Source organism: Camarhynchus parvulus, chromosome Z (assembly GCF_901933205.1).
Source record: "Camarhynchus parvulus chromosome Z, STF_HiC, whole genome shotgun sequence".
NCBI classification, from domain to species: domain Eukaryota; kingdom Metazoa; phylum Chordata; class Aves; order Passeriformes; family Thraupidae; genus Camarhynchus; species Camarhynchus parvulus.
In genome coordinates, this window is record NC_044601.1 from 66102381 (window position 1) to 66121335 (window position 18955).

Below are 18955 nucleotides of genomic sequence, written 5' to 3' on the forward strand. Positions count from 1 at the left end.
AATGTACAGCAAACCATTACTTTTGATGAAGGATTTTTGGCAAGTCACAAAATATGTCTGGATTCCCTTGAAAAGAAGGGAGAGTGGAGAACAAAGCATTAGATTTTAATGACCTAAAGTTATTCACAATACCATAATCTTTCCAAATTTTACAGAGGGGAAAAAAATCCACTTCCACACAGACTATGCAAAATATAGTTGGTTGAAACTCTGCAAAATAATCGCAGAAGAAAAGTGAAAAAGGAACATTTAATAAAGATACATATTTTTTTATATCAATTATCACTCCAAGACAGACACAAATGACACTGACTACTAGTATGGCTCCATGGAAATCACAATCTTTATTTTTGACAAAACTTATGTGTATTCTATCTATAAAATTTATAAATAGCAACAACATTAAAGGAACTCTGGGGGGGGGGAAATGTTTAGGAGCATATATTTTACTTCATGCCAGCTTTAAAAAGGAATATTTAAAAAGACTTATCCAACTGCTTAATCAAGTGGTTCAGTTGGATGGTCAAGGACTGTGAGCAATGGTGACTGAGCTGATGCAATTCTCTAGTAAGTCAAGGGCTGGATGCTACATCACAGATGCTATTACATGCTGGGACAGAGCTGCACTGCTCCAGGGAGGGCTCTGGGACTCATAGGACAGACAGAGCACTTGTGAGCTCCTTGATGGGACAGGGGAGGGTGACTGATGGCGAAGCACAAGGATGCCCAGACTGGTGGTGGATGCCCCATCCCTGGAAACATCCAAGGTCAGGCTGAACAGGACTCTGAGAAACCTGATCAAGTTGAAGGTCTCCCCATCCATTGCAGGTGTTTGGCCAAGGTGGCCTTTAAAAGTTCCTTTCCAACACAAACTCATGTATGACTTTAATGTACAGCATGTCTGCAGAACATGGCACCTCTGCCAGCCAGCTCTGGTAAGAGGAGACGGAGCAGTGCCCCTGCAGCCTCTGCAGGGCTGGTGCACGACTTCTACCCTGCTTGCAAAACCTGCCTGCTGTCTGGGCAGGACGCAGAGGGGATGGGGCAGCACGGGGTCAGAACTGCGAGTGCTCAGGTTCCCTTTGGGCCTGGCTCTCAGACACGGTCACACACAGACACGGGAGTGCAGGCCGAGCACACGCTAACCCTAAACCTACATGTGAACGCAAAGCTGAAGGTCCCATCCCAAAAGTCCTTAAACAGTCAAAATGTCCATTGAAATCAATGCCATTCATTCCTGGGATGGTGAAATGACCTGTGCATGCAGAGGAGGAGGCAATAAGTGTATCCATAGTCCTAGAGCTGGTGGAAGCTGGTTCAGCCTTGGATGCTGGCATAACTCATAGCATTTGAAGACCAGCCATGGAGCACACGTTAAAAAAACACAGTATTTTCTCCACTCAGAGTTGCAGAAAAGGTATGAGAGGGAATGCTAAATGACACTACAGAACAGAAGAGTCACAGGGAAACCATTAATTGGGCCCTCAAGGAACAACTTCTGCATGAGAGCTGAAGGGAAGGAGCTCCAGGACCTGTCCTGGAAGATGCTGTGTCAATGCTGCATTTTTGAATTATTACAGGTTACTGTGGTCAGCTCCTGACGAGCGGCTCATAGAGAATTGCCATCAGGTTGTACTTTCCTTTTTTTTCTTCAGGGATCCCTTCAGTTTCCGCCACAGACTATCCTTCCTCTTCATCTTCTTCTCTATCATGGACAGTGAGGACTCTTTCCTCCGAATCTCTCTCACTAGTCCATGAAAGACATCATCGATGTAGAAGCGGAGGGCAGCTGAAGTCTCAAAAAAGGAGCAGGAATATTCTCTGGCTAAGCTCATTCCTTCTTCAGTTGAGACCTACAAAGAAAAGAAAATTCCATAAATATTGCCTAATGCACAAAACATTAATCAACATGAGAACATTACAATATATATAGTCTGACTTCTTAGATCCTGCAAATCTCTGACCAGGAAAATAATCTGACAGCATCCAACAGATGAGATTCAGGGGTGAAAGGATCAGGCTGAATTCATGAGGTGTTTGAACAGAGCAGACTGGCACTATTCATTTGCTCAGGTATATTATGTCTCTAATTCTGATGCATCAATTTTTCCATGTATTTCCTCTCTTTAGTACAGTAATCCTTGGTTTGACAGTGCTGGTACTTTTATTCTATAGGTTGGAATGGATGACTAGAAAGACTTACACAGAATTAAGGCCCTAGAAAATCCTTTTTGAGCATTAACCTAATCCTGGAAGCAACTTGACTCTTTAAGCACACCAGCTTTCATACCCTAATATTTTTCAGTCACATTAATTTCTGAGCATGCCTTGGAGTGGTTTGGTCTTTGTAGGCCTGTAATCCTATCACTGAGCTCATACCTGAGCTGCATGAAGATCCAAAATCTATTTGTTTTTCAGCTCATCTTCCCTAAGTGGCTTTGTGTACTTACTGCTCTTGTAGAATGTGTGGGAAATGTGCCTGTATTTTGAGGAACTGACGAGCCTAGAGGAAAACAACACAGCTCTTTTCACTGACTTCTGAAGCAGAGATCATTTTTTCTGAAATTTCCATATTGGCTATCTCTTGGCATTTGACCTGCCAGCCTGCTAAATGGAAGGGTGCTCAGCGTGCTGATTAATGTGTGCATCAAATAGAGCTTAAATGCTTATTGTAAGGCCTGCCACTGCCTGACAATTAAGGAACTTTTTACACTTTGAGAGTTCATCCAGTAACATGCAGGAGGTCCACAGAAAAACACAGAACAAACCCTGTGAGCTTCTAAATGTTAACCCAGCTTCCCACCCAATAGACTGACCTTTCTTTTCAGTATTCAGTATTTGGACATAAATCTGAATAAATGAATTATATGAATTGCATGTATGGTGTACATTCAAATTCTAGGTCAGAAATCCCAGGCTTTGTTTTTATTTACATTTGCATATCATGATTTATTCAAGTAACTTTCCAAACATCTTTATGAAAAGTCAAAGAAATATTTTGAGATGGCCTTGTGAAAGGCTACATAATAGGCTATGGAAAGTCTCAATTGCTACTGTCTGCCACAAGACTTATCTTGGTGTTTTGTTTTAGTTGGGTTTGTTGTTTTGGTTGTTTTCTGATTTCTAGCTTCATGCACTCAAAATGCCATTTATCCTTATTAGGGAAATAAAGCCATGTGACTCAGGATACAAGTACTCTCTCTCATACCTGCCGTGACGAAAATGCCCTCTATGATTAAATTATGACTCCACCTCGTTGCATTTATTCCACTTATCTGTAAGGCTGGAGATGGTAAGAAACAGGATTTGGGATGAAACAGAAAATTGATTCATTCCAGCCTGGAGATAAATCTGCACAAGCATGTACCTGCATAACGCAGACCTCGGAATTTCTCACCACCCCCTTTGCATCGAGTCACAAACTTTGGAGCATTTGCAAGGATCAGGCCTCTATGCTCCAGGTACAATCTTAATTTAATTAAGAATTTTGTGTGGGTAAGCTGGGAGGTTGTAGGCCAACCTGAATAATACTTCCTGACAAAATAAAAGATGGTTACCACTTTCCAAGTGCTATAATTGCCAACCTTTTTGGAAAGAGATGGGTAGCAATATGGTCCTTGTTTTTCTCTGGGCAGCTGTGTAAGCAAAATGCATGATTCAATATGTCTATTGGGCACCATTGAGAAATTGATTGTCTGGATAGAAGACTATTTTGGTTTATTTTGGACCTTATAATGAAGGTTTTTTTCCTTGCTATGCCTTATCTGAGCTGAAGGAAGATTTTTTTTTATTTTGTCAAAAATGTTGCAGTTCTAAGCAAATGATTGCACAGAGATGCATTTCAATGAAGATTTCATACATTCATTACCTAAAAGGAAGTAAAAATCCACATGAACCAAAATATCCTTATGTTAAATAATGGCAAGGTTGTAAAAATAATTAGGGTGTCAGCACAATAATACTCTAATATAAAAATTGCCCATTCCTTTTCTATGTGAATTTCTAGTCTTTACCCCACTTTGCTCCTCCTTTGTTTGACTTTTTCTTTGTTTTTTGGTTTTTTTTCCTTTTGTCAGACTAAAAATATGTTTTCTCCATCCTACAAGGAAGAATATCTGCAGGGAAGACATTCTATGCTCTGCAATGAAACAAGACTGTTCAGAGCTGTGAGAAATGGATAATACTCAGGAGAATTAAATCATGCAGAAAAACTTTCTCCCCATATCTTTGTGGCTGGAAGTTAGCAACTTGGCCAAACTTAGCTGACTTTCTTTAAAAAGCAAGAAAATTTGGTTTTGGACTCCAGTTGCCTGCCAAATTACAGAGAGAGCATTAAAGTTATTAATGGTGATAGTTCATTTCAAAGCATGGCATTTTTCTTAAGTCTTGCCCTCAGGAGCTGACTAACTGCTTTGGTGAAATTTTAAGACCTAATTCAGCAGGAGGAGGACACCTGGCACAAACAATTTCAGGATGATTAGCTGATGTTTCTCAGCTTCAAGGCTGAAAACATATTTTTTTAAAATATAACATTGTAATAATTATCATTACTGCTTCCAGCACCAATGAATATAACTATAGTAATTTAACTAATATGTTTGCTGAAGAATCTGTAAATATAAAGAGATGTCTAGAGAAAAAAATACACATTTTTCTCCTGCTTCATCATTCGGTCAAGAGGCTAGACACCTATGGAATGAGAAAAAAGGGATAAAGCTTGATGAGGTGACTGAGGCCCACATAATTACAGGGATTTAGCCTGTTCCCATCTTATTGCCAGAAGAGAAACGATATTGTAGAAATCCATCCCAGATCTGCACAGCCCAGGGACTTGTTGACAAATTGCAGCTTCCATGGGTCTGTATCAGTGGAAGATATGATCTGTCAGCATGGCACGGACAGACAGGTCAGGGAGAGAGGTCGTTCTATTGAATATATATCTGGGAAGCAGAGCTTTATATCTCATCCTTAGAGTAACCCCTCTTGATTGAATCTGGCATTGTTTGCAAGAGTATAATTCTGGTCATATTGATTCCAACTTAGCTCATTTCTGTGCTGCTAAACCTCAAGAAGGGAATGAATGTGGAAGATAGGTGTAGTGAACATAATGAAAAATGAAAATTTCAGAGCTGTCAGAAGCTTCCTGAGTATTGTTCAAACTTTTAAAAACTGTGATTTTCTGGGTGGGTTTTTGGTCAGCATTTACAGAAGGGCTTGAAGCTTGCAGCACAGCCAATGAGCAAGATATCCCAAATCCATAAAAGGGGAATGAAGCCTCATGGATATGATGTGTTAGCGGCTGAAAAAGTCTTCTTTTCTAAGTGCAGGATTCTGAATGCCCTTTTCTGACAGCACATGTGAGTTGAGAAGGAAGATATACAAGTGACAACATATAACTGAATCTTGTCTAGACAAGATATACCCCTTCCAACAGCACATGAACAGCACACAGGACTGTAGGCTGAATTGGGAATTTCTCATCTCTGCTTAGCTGAGGGCAGCTAGAACACAGCCCAGCTTCCTCCTGAGGGGAAGCACCGGCTGCAAACCTCATTATATAGCATTAGGATTCTGTTTGTGGCTTTTGCAAACCTCCCCTGGAAAATTACAAGTGTGATTAAATGCAATGCTGACAGTCCATGAAAGCTGTGATGGATGAGCTGCCATCTTTATGACAGTCAGCTCCCCACTAAGGTCAGCTCCTGCACAAAACCACCTGGGCTGGGGGGTGGGTGGGGAGGCACTGGCAATCACTGGCCCCCATGGGCACACAAGAATACACGAATACTTGTATCTGAGATGGAAAATGCGCAGAAATTAAACAGATCAATAGTCTTCCTCTGCCCTTGGACTGCCAGGTGCTGGAAAATCTCCATCAGGATCAGACTATATTGTGTTCAGCTTTGTTGCCTCCTTTGGTCATGGCAGCATGAGAAGGATCCCAAAGTGGATTTCACTGATGGAGATTTCGCTATCAGAGTCAGCTGCTTGGCTCTGGATGAATTAGTGGGGGTCTTCAGGCAGGGAAGCAATGCATTTCTGCTTGTGCATTTCATCACTGCATCCATGAAGCAACATGGTCTACTTCAGATGGCTTTTGCAGTTTTCCTCTCATAACTGGGACCTCTGGATTGGCATGGAGAAACCTGGGAGCTGCAGGTGGAGTGCTAAGCATTGCAAAGATTTGCCTAAATTTTTGTTACAGACTTCTACTCTGGTTGTCATCATATAACTCAGTTATATAATTCTGGATAATTTTATATCCAAAAACCTTGTTCTGTGAGTATTTTTTTTCTCTGAAGGCACGTGGTCTAGATCAGAGACAGAAGGGTATGCATGTTGCTTAACAGTGTGCTCATCTAAATTCCACTGAGGGAAATAAGAGGAATTTCTGTTGGTTTTGATCAAGATTTGCATTTTTGACAGTCAATAATTTATGAGAGTTGTAAGGAAAAATAATGAATAAGGATGGCAGAAGCATATCGAGCATCCTTGTTTGCACCAGTAAACAGTAAATAATAAAAGGAATAGGAAAAGTAATGAACTGGAGAAGGAAAAATTATGAGTAATGTCCAAGAAAGATTGACATCCTTCCCCTTCATGTCTGGTGGTTTTTTTTCTGTTTCTCAGTAAGTCCCATCCCAGAAAAGAAGAACCAGGTGCCAAGTTGTTTATTAGCACCTATATATCGGTTTCAGGCAACCAGAAAGAGTCCACACACATGTTTGGGTCCCTCCCCATCACAGCCCATTCCATTGGCATATCAGAACAAATACAATAAGCTTTTGCTACAGGTGTAAACCCATAGCATATTAAAGGAAAGAGCTGTGAAGATCAAAAGTATTCACATTTTTCCTCAGTCTCTAATAAGTAACTTTGCCAAAAGAAAAAGAGAAAAATCAATCTTATGGGTCTAGAAAAAAAATGCCATCCTGGACAACAAAATGGGAAAGAATCGGTGTTGACTGACATCAGCAGTGATTTTTTTTTAATCCTAGCACTGACCACCAATTTTATGCCTAGAACAGAACACAGAAAAACTGTGTTTTCTCATTAATCAATGCAATCACAAAGTAATTTAAGTTGAAAAAAATCTCTAATATCAAATTCACTCGTTAATGCAACAGTGTGAAACCCACCACTAAACCACGTTCTGAAGTGCCACTTCTACCCTGCCTTCTGAACGTCTACAGGAACAGTGAGCCCACCACTGTTCTGGGAAGCCAGTTCCAATGCCTGACAACCCTTTCAGCGAAGACATTTTTACTAATATCCAATCCAAGCCTTCCCTGGTCAACTTGAAGCCTTTTCCACCCATACTACTGCTTGTTGCCTGGAGCAGGGAAAAGCTCTTTATTTCAATGGATAGGCCTGTGTCCAGCAAAGGCTGAGCTGGCTGCCTCTATATTGCCACCTGCCTTTCTTACAGCCAAAGGCATTCACAGTAAATATTTGAATTGTGTCTTGAGAAACATGTGGTGGTGCAAACCACTAACCAAAGAGCAGCTCCATTATACCTACATCAGTTTTGACAGTTATTATTTTTTTCCTTTGGACAAGTATCAAGAGGCATGGTGGCAGAGACTTCCTACAGGCTGGAATAGGGATCTTTCCAAGTGTGAAATGCTATTGTTCAGGTCAAAGCTCAAACACTTAGCTATTACAGCAGTGTCTGGGGTTTAAAACATGAGCAGAAACATAAAAAACCCAAGAAAAATCAATCTTTCTGTCTTCTTAAGACAAGCCGCACTGTTGTTATTTGTTCACATAATGCATGTCATGAAATATCTTTTTAAAAGAAAATGAAAGAAGTGTTCCAAGGCATTTTACCCTTCTTCAGATCTTTGCACTTAGAAGCTGCCTATCATATTCTCGCCACTGAGCACTGACGTTTCTGAAAGAAGGGGGGAAACCAAGATCAATTCAAAATCAATTTAGTCTGAAAAAAATGTTGAAGACTAGAGTTTGTGTGGAACCAGTGTGACCTTTTGTGGCCAGACATTCAATATGACCATGTTTCAGGTCTAAATATGTGCACAGAAAATTCAAATGTTAAATGGAAATCCTTGTTGTTAAAACCTCTTGTTTCTATCTCCCTCAACATCAAACATTTTGCAGAATTTTAACTTTTAAATTGAATTACTGCTTAGAAGTATAATGCTGAAACTTTTTCTTCTGAAAACATAGGCATTTTAACCTTCATGCATGGTTCCCTTCCCAAATGCAAACACTGCAGTTAACCATTTGATTTGGCCATGAATCCCCTGGAGTTCCCAACTAGTTTCTGCTGTCACAAACCAGCATTTTTCATTAAACCAAGCAAGTACACCTTACTTTTTCTCCTCAGTCCCTGGGTAAGAAATTCTTTTCAGGAGCCTGCACAGTTAATATGTAACATGGCAGAGAAACTTTAAAGGAGAATTTCATATCAAAGCATTCATGAGAGAACTTACTCTGACTTCACGGAGGCAATTCTGCAAGCTCAGCTTTGCTAGCATTCTAGACTGAGTTAATTATTATCGTGAAGAATTATTTATTATCATGAAGATGTTGTAATTAGTTCTGTTCCTCCTTCTCCCCCTCTAGAGTGGTGTGTCTTCCAAGAGTTCTCCTTTTAGCCTTGTCACTCTGCAATGCTTTTTTGCTGGCTTCACACTAAAGCATGTTTGGTGACCAGAATGGGGGTCCTTGAATGGCCACGGGTGTAGGCAGGATAAGCAGACTGGGCCAAGGAGAAGATAAAGCCTTGCTGTGTAAACTTGTGCCCTGAAGAGCCTGGATGCCATGGAAATAGCACATGGCCCAGCAATGCGCATCTCATCCCCAGCTGCTCAGCCTCTGAAGAAATTCACATTACAAAGGCTCAGATATTCCTTCCCTTCCTGTAACTTGGTCTTTGCTTTAGGGAGGAAGGAATGGACAGGAAGGAAAATGCAGCTTTAACAACGCAGAAAATAATAAAATTGTCCAGCTCTTCTGTAATGATCTTTGTGCATTATCTTTAGTGGGTGAAGGGTGGAGAGTGTGGGATGGTAAAATTAATTGGTCATTTTTCAAAAGGAAAGCCATTTAATAGTCTGGACAAAAATAAATTTTTAGACAAAACCAGAAAGATTATCTGTTCTAGATGATGTACTTCTCACCAGGTTAGTCACAAAGGTGTGACAAGAAACACTACTTAAAATCTGTTCTGAGCACAGAAGAAGCATGTTTCTATTTGATCCAAGAGAACAGCAAATTGTTAAGGGGTTTTGAAAGAAATCTGATGAAGCATCACTGAACAATTGTTCTTATGCAATTTACTATTGACCCTGTTAGATTAGACTGACACTTTCTCTGTTTTAGTAATTTCTACACTCTTGCAAGAAAACTCTAAGCTAACACTACCTATTTTATTTAAATATATCTCTCATGCATTTTCATACATAAAAAAATTCTAGATTCCATTTACACTTGAATAATTTCTGAATATTTTTAGCATCTTTTGTGATGAAGATTACTAGTATCTGTCTAGTCTTTCTCTTAGTTTTGGAATTTTATTATTTTCCTACCTTTTGGATCCAGGATATTCTTGCTACTTCTCTAGGTAATTTCATTCCTGCTTTGGGCAAAAGTTTGAAATAAGGATAAACATCCTTCCTGCAGTTGCTTAGCTGCAAATCTAGCAAAGCACACGTTTTGGTGTATTGTTTCCAACTTATGACAATGTTGCTTCATTATTTCACAGATGCAATGCTAAATAACTGAATCAACATCTCATTTCATGCAAGAACCAGTGCAGAATCAGGGTGCTGTCTGCAGGTTAGAATTTTGACGATATTCTTCTCTACTACAGACTGTACCCTTTTGACTTTATCTTGTCAAAATCATGATTGATGTGTGGTTAAAGCATCTTTACATCAGGAAGTGTTTCTAAAGAGATGGCCTCAGGATCTGACTGAATTGGATACTCAAAGCCACATGATCCTGCATCAGTCAGCAATAGCTCTGGGTCTAATTTGAAGAGAATGTGGAAGTGTTAAATCTTTAGCATCTGTCTTCAAGATGAATAAGTTCAGGTCAATTGCTCAAAGCATTTTTCAGAGAGCTGACAATCGTCTAAATTGTCCATCATCTTTAAAGGTTCTTTGATTGCAACGCTCAGCTGAAGACATAGATGGCCATAAGATGGTTGCAAAAAGAAGACATTTCTGCATCAGTTTCACATGGACATCTGCTGGTTTTAGTAAGGGAAAAAATCTAGGAATTGCAGTGCTATTTTCACAAGAAAGGATTTTTTTCAATTTTTTTAAGCAACAAGAAATCAATTATCATCTGTTACCAGCAGACGGTTGTTTAAAAAAAGTACATATAAAAGGAGGTGCAAATGTACATTTTGGACTTCTTTTTAGACAAATAGAAAATTAGTGGCATTCAACTCTTATTTTAACACTGTTAGTGGTTTCTATTGCTTTGTGAGCGCAAGTTGACTATCAGTCCAGTAGAGACAGCCTCCATATCTTTTATCTATCTGTAAACTCTGTAAGGTATTTACAGTTATGTGTTAGGCATTAAATTCCCACTCCAGTTCTTCATCAGGACACAAGCACTAAGCACACTGGGGACTGAGTAAATAAACTTAATTCCTGGTAACCTTTGCAAATCTCACTGGTATTATATAACTTTGTCTCTAACAGCAATATTTTGTCCCTCAATTGACAAGAAAAGATGAGACAATAAAGAAGGAGTCAGTTAGAAGGGAAGATTGGGGGTCTGCTTTCAGTTTTCTATTTTCCTCAGTCTGCCAAAGACTGAAAAATGTGATTCAAGAAATTTTAAGTGAACCAGAAAGGAATCTGGTTCACTTAAAATGCACCTGGTTCACCTAGATGCAAATCAAGGAAGAGGAAGAAAGAGATGTATATTTATTTGTGCATGTTTATATATAAATGGCTGCAAACAAGAACTTTAAATTAAGGAATAAAAAAATTAACACCCCACAACCAAAGTATTAGTGATTGATTCACAGAAGTAGAATAATCTTTTGAACTAAAGTAGCCAAAGCCTGTGGTTAGCTAAATGTCTCATTTTTAGACACATGGACAAACTACTGGAATTAAGTTCTGAACCTTTTGCCTGAGCTGGATATGAGTTTCCAACACTGGAATAAAAGGGTCAAAAAAAAAATGCAGTAAAGAGTTTTGTTTGTCTTAACAGCACACACTGCTTTCCATCACTTTTGAGTGCTGCACACATATATTCTGGTCTACAGTTTTCAAATCTAAACATACTCTCAGATCCAGACTGCAGGCAGACAGGGAACACCATCTTAAGTTTCTGGCAGTAAAAATAAAATTGCAAGAAACTCTCCTTCCTCCTTGCATTTCCACTCAGTTGTGGTCTGCTGGGATTCAGGGATCCTGTCCAGGCTGCTGAAGTGTTTGACAGAAGGGAGGCAGAAGAAGAATTTGCAATAGATTTATAAATACTTGGACTGAAATAGATTTTTTTTTTTTTAAGAAATCATTTACTGAAGCAAGCACATGCTAAAATATATGAGGTATCAAAGTGTCTTATGCATAGTCTACAGAATAATGGTTCACTCTTCCATCTTTTACTTGAGTTGCTTTTTAAAGGAAAAAAGTTAATCAATCTAATGAAATGAAGATTTACATGAGTTTCTTTTTAAAGGAAAAATTACTGGTTGCAATGATATGGGGTTGAGTTGTCAGAAAATGGGAGTGGTGAATCATTGTGTTTGTTTGTCCTGGAATGTGTAATTAATTTTGAGGGTTTAGTAATTTTGAAGTTTATTAGGAAGGTCTGTCAAACAATCTCATTACAGGAAATATTGCAGAGTGTCTTTATTAAACTAATGGCATTGATCTTCCCCATGTCAATACTAATTCAGGGAAAATTTTACACTTTTGCAGAATATGAATTGACTGAAAAAATTATGGGAGCTTTGTGGAGGCTTTCTTTTTCAGCTCCTTTCCAGTGTGATGAAAGGAGAGCTTCAAGGAAGAGAAGAGTAGTTTTTTGTGGTCAGGGGAACATTCGAAGAGAGAGACCCATGATACAGGAATGTCAAACCAGGAGTGACAGCTGAATAAGGAGCATTAAGCTCCATCATGTGATGACACCTGCCATGTGGACAATGCATAACAAAAACTTGAGATTGGGGAATAGCACGTAAAGGGGATAAAAAGGAGACATGAATGTGCAGAGAGAGAAAAATTAAAAGTCCTAAATGGTGGGTAGAAAGAGCTGTAAGAACACATTTAGCTAATTAGACATAGCAAGCTCTCTTATTGCTAACTTTGCTTAAATTACCTCACTTTTGCAGCATGCTAAGATCATGGAGTGGGATGGTGTCCATGGAAACTTGTTCATGTATCTGTGGTTAACCTGTCCTGTTGGCAAGCTCCTTGTTCAGGGGGAACTTTCTTTGGATTACACTTCCATGGTTCCTTCCTGCCCATGGGTTTTGACTTGTAATAAAACTTAGAACCCTAAAGTAACCAAAGTGGCAGCTGATAGCTGGCAGAATCTTAACTTTGTGTAATATAGCACCAAACTTTCTTGCTTACATCCCCAAGAAGTGTTGGATTCTTTACTAACAGAAACTTGAGCAATGGTGATGCTTAAGGGTTAATGAGTAGAGTTTTTTCCTAGATTTTTTTTTCTGAAGCCAAACGAAGAATACTTCTCTTTATTTATTGCCTCAAAGAAAGGATATAATAAGCAAAGAGAGAAGCAGAAGAGTGAAGGTGGAAGGATGGTGGCAGGGAGGAAGACAGATTACATCTTTATTATGCTAGCTTGAGGGTAGAATGAGAAAATAGAGTCTTAAGAAACAAAATGGAAGAAATTCCTTGCTAGAAGCATCTGTTTAACCTCTTCTATCTGTGATGTATCCTTCCAATTATGCAGATACTCTTTATATATAAAAACTACTATGCTAATACACCCTGTGAGCCCAAATCATTATTATAACTGATAAACTCATATTCTTACCCAGAGCAATAGACTTTTCAGCCCAGCACTGACAAAGCTGTAGCTCAGTTTACCCAGCAACATGTGTAAATATGCATCTGCACACACAAACACGCACAGACCACAAATGCTGCTGGGACCAGGTTGAACCTTTTCATTAAATCTGGCAGACAAGGTTGGCCTTTCAGTAAAACCTCAATGTATATTCTGACAAAACACCATTCTAAAGAGTCCCTTCAGCACTGGGAGGCATTCAGCATTAGATCCTCTGCAAATTATAAATGGTTTCTGACATTTATTTATTTCCCATGTTTCATGCCACTGATTCATTTCAAGCTTTCAGTCTGGAGAGGCTCTGGAAAAGGCTGTGAAAAGGTGAAAAACACCTTTCAGAATGTGAAGAAAAACATTTCAGAATGTGTAGATGCTGCAAGCCAGGATACCCTTCTCTAAAGGGTTTTTGGAATTCTTTGTAAAGGAAAAAATGGTGGGCTGTAACCAGCCAAGTGAATAACTTCTTCTGCATCCCTCCATAGACAAAAAAGTGAAAATGAGAAAAAAATGTTGAAAATTAAAGACAGGAAACAGATAACACAGAAGATATGATAAATAATGCTATGAAAATAATACATTAGGTTGCATATTCAAATAATACATTAAAACAATAGTATTAAGAGTGTGGTAAGAAAGATATAGTTTCTCAGGAGTATCTGGCTGATCAAATATTATCAGTATTTAATCACTGATAGTCCCAGTGGCTCCTACATAAATCTGGAACCTGTGCAGGTTGACTTCCATGCCTGAATGAGCAACACCAGAGCTCAGGCTATGGAGTGAAAATCACAGAATCATCATAGAGTGGTCTGGGTTAGAAGGGACTGAAAAAAATCATCTTGGGCAAGAGGGGCAAGACACCTTCCACTAGACCAGATTGCTCCAAGACTCTCACACTTTTTTTGATGCAGCCCAGGACACATTTGGGCTTTCTGGGCTGCCAGGGCATGTGGCTGGGTAACATTGAGCTTCTCACCAACCATCACCCCCAAGTCCTTCTCCCCAGGACTTCTCTCAAACCATTCTCTGCTTTGCTTGTATTTCTGTGTTGGATTACCCCTGGCACTTGGTGCTGTTGAACTCCATGAGGTTCACATGGTCCCACCTCTCCAGCCTGTCCAGATCCCTCTGGGTGGCATCCCTTCCCTCCAGCGTGTGACCTCACTGCTCAGCTTGGTGCCATCAGCAAACTTGTGACAGTGACAAAGACAGATAACAACACATTTGGGATTTTTTTTTCCAACAAGCTTGCTTACTTTTCCCTAATGGCTATTTTTCTCTAATTTTCTTAAATGCATAAATAAGAGTAGATTTGGGGGAACAAAATTGCTGGTGCTAAAAGCAACAGCTGGTGAAAAACACTAAATGCTTGAAGCCTTAACAGTTACTGACTGTCACCAGCAATTCAGGACGTGCTATCACCCCATTATTTTTTTACCTGTAGAAATGAGATGAATGTTATTAAACAGATTGGAAAATGACAACGGCCTGGTAAAGTTTTGTTTTATGTGGTGAAAGGGATATTAGTAGGGCAGATATAATATCCTTGAGAAAAAGATGTGGAAAAGTAAATGTAGTCCCCGTTTCAGAAAGAAGACGCAGTTGCTATGGTTGATACATATTTTTTAAGATGTAATTAAATATTTTCTGCTAAAAGATGTATAGAAATCAGAATCACAGAATAGTTTCGTATGGAAGAGAACTCTGTAGATCACCTGATGCAAGTTCTTGCTCATAATGGGTCGACCTGGGACAGATCACTCATGTAATATTCAACCGAGTTTTGAGCTTCCTTTTTTTAAGGAAGGAAATCTCACAGCCATTTTGGAGGTTTGTTTCACTGGCTGACCACTCCTGTGAAAAAAAAAGCCCAAACAAACCCCAAAAATCAAACTGGTAATTAATCATATTTTCTTGTTCTGCAAATATTTTTTTTTTCTTTTCTCATCATTTCACTGCCCATCTCCATTGGTTTTGTCTTCATTCTAAGACTAATGAGATTCCCTTCAATCCACAAGCTCAGATGTCTCAGACTTTTCTGTTCCTCTTTTAAGCTCTACCCCAAGACCATCTTGGGGATTTCTGCTGAACTCACTTCACTATGTCAAGTTATTTCTGGTGCTGTAAACCCCTAAACAGGCACAGTACTTCAGATACACTTCTTTGGCTACAATAACACTGTGTGAGACTGATTTGAAAGCCTTCTTAGATTGAAGGGAAACATAATTCATTTATTTCATTTGCAGAGTCAGTCGTCTGGTCATGAAACCCATCTCAGAACTCAGGTTCTCAGACAAGATTTTCCTTTTTTAAATCCATGTTTTAGATGTTCCCAGGCACTTTCTTATCCTTCATGTGCCTGGACATGGTGTTTTGGGAGGGTTTGTTTCATAAACACACCATCCATTTCTTCTGGAGGCAAAAGATACTGAAAATCAGAATAATCGATTTAGCTCTAACAGGTAAACTGAGTCTTCACTCACCAGCTGAGATCCTTCGCTTCAACCTCACTGAAGCTTCTTTCCAGGATGCTCAAAGAATGTACATAAAAATGCAACCGATGAGTTAAGATGAGCATAACAAGGGACACCTCTGTCCCATGTAAGTAAATACAAGCAAAAGTTTGTACAAATTAAAGATTTTGGACCACAATCTGAGTTTTTGTGCCCCTGGATTTCTGCTTTATCCCTTTCTGGTTTTTTGCTTTTCTTTTTTTCTAACTATATATCACGCTTTAAAAACTTGATTAGGTACTTCAAACCCTTTTTTCTTAATAGATTTTTAATCAAAAAGAGTGCAAATCCAGAGTAGATTGCATGTTGTCAAGGAAGGCAGGCCTTGATGGCATGAGAAAGAAGGTCTCACAACCTGAGACACAGAAAATAGAGTAGAAGTACTCAACTCTCCTTTCCATATGGACATGAACAAATAAAGCAAAATTCCTGAAGCAAATGGAAAACAAATGCTGTTTCACCTTAGTCCAGACCTTAAAGAAACAGTCTGGTAATGAGCAGTGACCCATCTCTGAGCAGATGTTATACCTGCCCATAACAAATAAAAACAGGGTAGGAACAGGGACACAGTGAAAGAAAGGAAGAGCTTTTAGCAAAGATGGTGTAAGATGATCCAAGAGAAAATTTGTTTTATATCCAGAATGACTGCACCTTTTCATCATATACAGCTCTGGACACTGAGTTTTACCCACATTAAAAGGGTTGATTTGCCCTTGTTTTCCTATGTACATCTGACATTTATGGCAATGGTTGTTTTTTCTCTGATGTCTCTGGTGAAAGATGAATGAGTTTGATCTCTATCCACCTTTCAATACTATTTTTATTCTGGAACATACACTAAACTTTGGGCTCCATAATGTGACGGTGGGACACACTGTATACTGCAGAAAATTTGTATCTATGGGATGAGTAAATGGCTTAAATGAAAATTACACTACAGCTCATCAACAACAGGATTTAACAGTTTTCAATTTCTTTGGTCTTCTAGGGATTAGATGTCTGATGTTGCCTCACATCCTTTTCAGTTGCTGGTGTTCTCTGCATTTGTAAGTCATGCAGTGCTGTGAAATCAATAAGGTTACCCATAGAAACTACAAATGTTTAACGCTGCCCATCAGTTGTACGAGTTTTCTTGTATTGGTTAAGGATCTTTTGAGCTGTCTTAGGTGCAGCCCATAAAAGAATTTCTGAGCTGGTTCAGAATTTCTGACCTGGTCAGCAAGTCAAATACACTGGTAACAGGAGAGTGAGAGATGAATATCAGTGACAGGAGAGGAGAGGAGAGGAGAGGAGAGGAGAGGAGAGGAGAGGAGAGGAGAGGAGAGGAGAGGAGAGGAGAGGAGAGGAGAGGAGAGGAGAGGAGAGGAGAGGAGAGGAGAGGAGAGGAGAGGAGAGGAGAGGAGAGGAGAGGGGGAGAGGAGAGGAGAGGAGAGGAGAGGAGAGAGAGGAGGGAGAGGAGAGGAGGGAGAGGGAGGAGGGAGAGGAGAGGAGAGGAGAGGAGGGAGAGGAGAGGAGAGGAGAGGAGAGGAGAGGAGAGGAGAGGAGAGGAGAGGAGAGGAGAGGAGAGGAGAGGAGAGAGGTTTGTGCTCCATATCTTTGTCAGTGTTCTGGAGCTTCTGTACTGTCATGAGTCAGTCAGTAATCGTCACCTAACTTCTAGGCAGAATGTGTTCCTTGCCAGTAAGCTGCCACTAGATATTGTTCTATCATTGTCCTTTGTTTTAAATGGTTCTTCCTGACAATTCTTTATGTTCCTTCACTTCTTATCAGCATATGCGTGTGCTTTTATCACACTTTTTCTTTCATTTACCTAAGCTAAAGAAATTAAACTTTCTGTAATTTTCTACGATAGGACCAGCCTGATACACATGTTCTGCATCTGTTCCAATTTGAATTTTCCATCATCATCAATAAACAGCTACACTTAATCTTAACTGGGTTTTCACTTGTATATTTTATAATACCTTCAGTGCTTCCATGTTCCTGATAAACAAATCACTCCAAATGCCTCTTCTGAAGTGGCATTTATTTTATGCAGAATTTCATGATGTTTGTAGTTTATAATCACCCAGCATGTGGCTGATATATCCAAGATTTCTCTCCTGCCTCCAAACTGATGTGTTATAGTAAACAGCCTTGCTATTACTCCTTAAGGACATGGCCTTGCACTTTTTACAATTGCATTTAATTCCACTTCTATCACTCCTCTGGGTCACACAGCTTTTCCTCTTCAATAATCCTGTCTCTTCTAGATAGAAAATGTTCCCACTTTGTGTTATCAGCAAATTGTGTCAGAACCTCCTGCATTTTTATGCCTAGGTCATTAATGGAAAAGTTAAAGATCAGCAAATTGAAGGGTAATGCCTAATATCCTTAGGGCTAGATCCAGTTCCAACTAGTGGGGTCAGAACCAAATCCTCTCCTTCTGAAACGTTACTTAAATTTAAGAATGTGTGTGGTTTTTATATGTGTGCAATCCAGCTGTCATAATTTTTTTGCCAGTAAATCACCCATTTCTGTTGGCCCATCTCAACTAACCCATCTGTTACGGTTGTGCAGAACATAGTGGAGAAAAAGCTGATTTATGAAATGCTGGATGACTCTCCCTATTTTTATTAATGTGTGATTATAACTTCCCAGCTACATTGAGTGAAAATAGTCTAATGGCATTGCTTTCCACATGAAAATACTGAGCTGACAGAGACTAAATGCTCCTTGGCAAGGAGCCACAAAGCTGTGTTGCTCCAGACACCCCACTCTGAGAATAGCCCTCCATTTGGCTCCCAGCACTATGGGGGGCCTGGTTCAAGACCCAGGCTGGTCGGCAGCACAGCTTTAATTCCAATAATCCAATGCCTTCAGGCTTCTCTGTGAATTAACTGCACAGGCTTGCCATTTTTTGGAGATGGGGATGGAGCAGATGGGGAGATGGAGAGGCCAAACTGTTGAAAGTCAGTGATAAGGCGAGGGTGGGGAGGAGGAGGAAAAAAAAAAAAAAGGATTGGGGAAAAAAAAAAAAAAAAAAAAAAAAGCCGTGAAAGACAACCCTGTGGTTTGTGTGCTCTGCATTGCCACCTGCCAACCCCAGGCCTTCTGATCTCCTCTCAGTGAACCGTAGAGGCAGCAGTTGGAAAGATCAGATATACGCTCAGGGCAATCTGTCAGAAACAACTCTGTCACATTCCCCAGCACTAAAACCCACGGAAATAAAATCTATGTGTTTAAAGCTGTGACTACCCCATATATGTGAGAAGCACTCTTTTAACACAGAAAGAAAATCCGTGAACACCGCTCCAGTCCTGACATTTTTTAGTTTTTTTTTTTTTAACATTATTAAAATATTAGCATTTTCTTTATCTCCCTTAAGCATCTCTACCATGTTTGTTTGCCTCTGGCAACACAGTTGTAATGTT

At 39.6% G+C, this 18955-nt stretch overlaps 1 protein-coding gene across 1 annotated transcript in view; it reads right to left on the minus strand.

The window, feature by feature from the left end:
• Positions 1 to 427: 427 nt before the first annotated feature.
• The window catches only part of RIT2 (Ras like without CAAX 2), a 177317-nt gene continuing 158789 nt past the window's right edge, over positions 428 to 18955 (minus strand). The window contains exon 6 of the mRNA XM_030968811.1: positions 428 to 1853. Within this exon, the coding sequence (XP_030824671.1) occupies positions 1626 to 1853 (228 nt within the window). The 3' untranslated portion in view covers positions 428 to 1625. The remainder of the gene's footprint in view (positions 1854 to 18955) is intronic.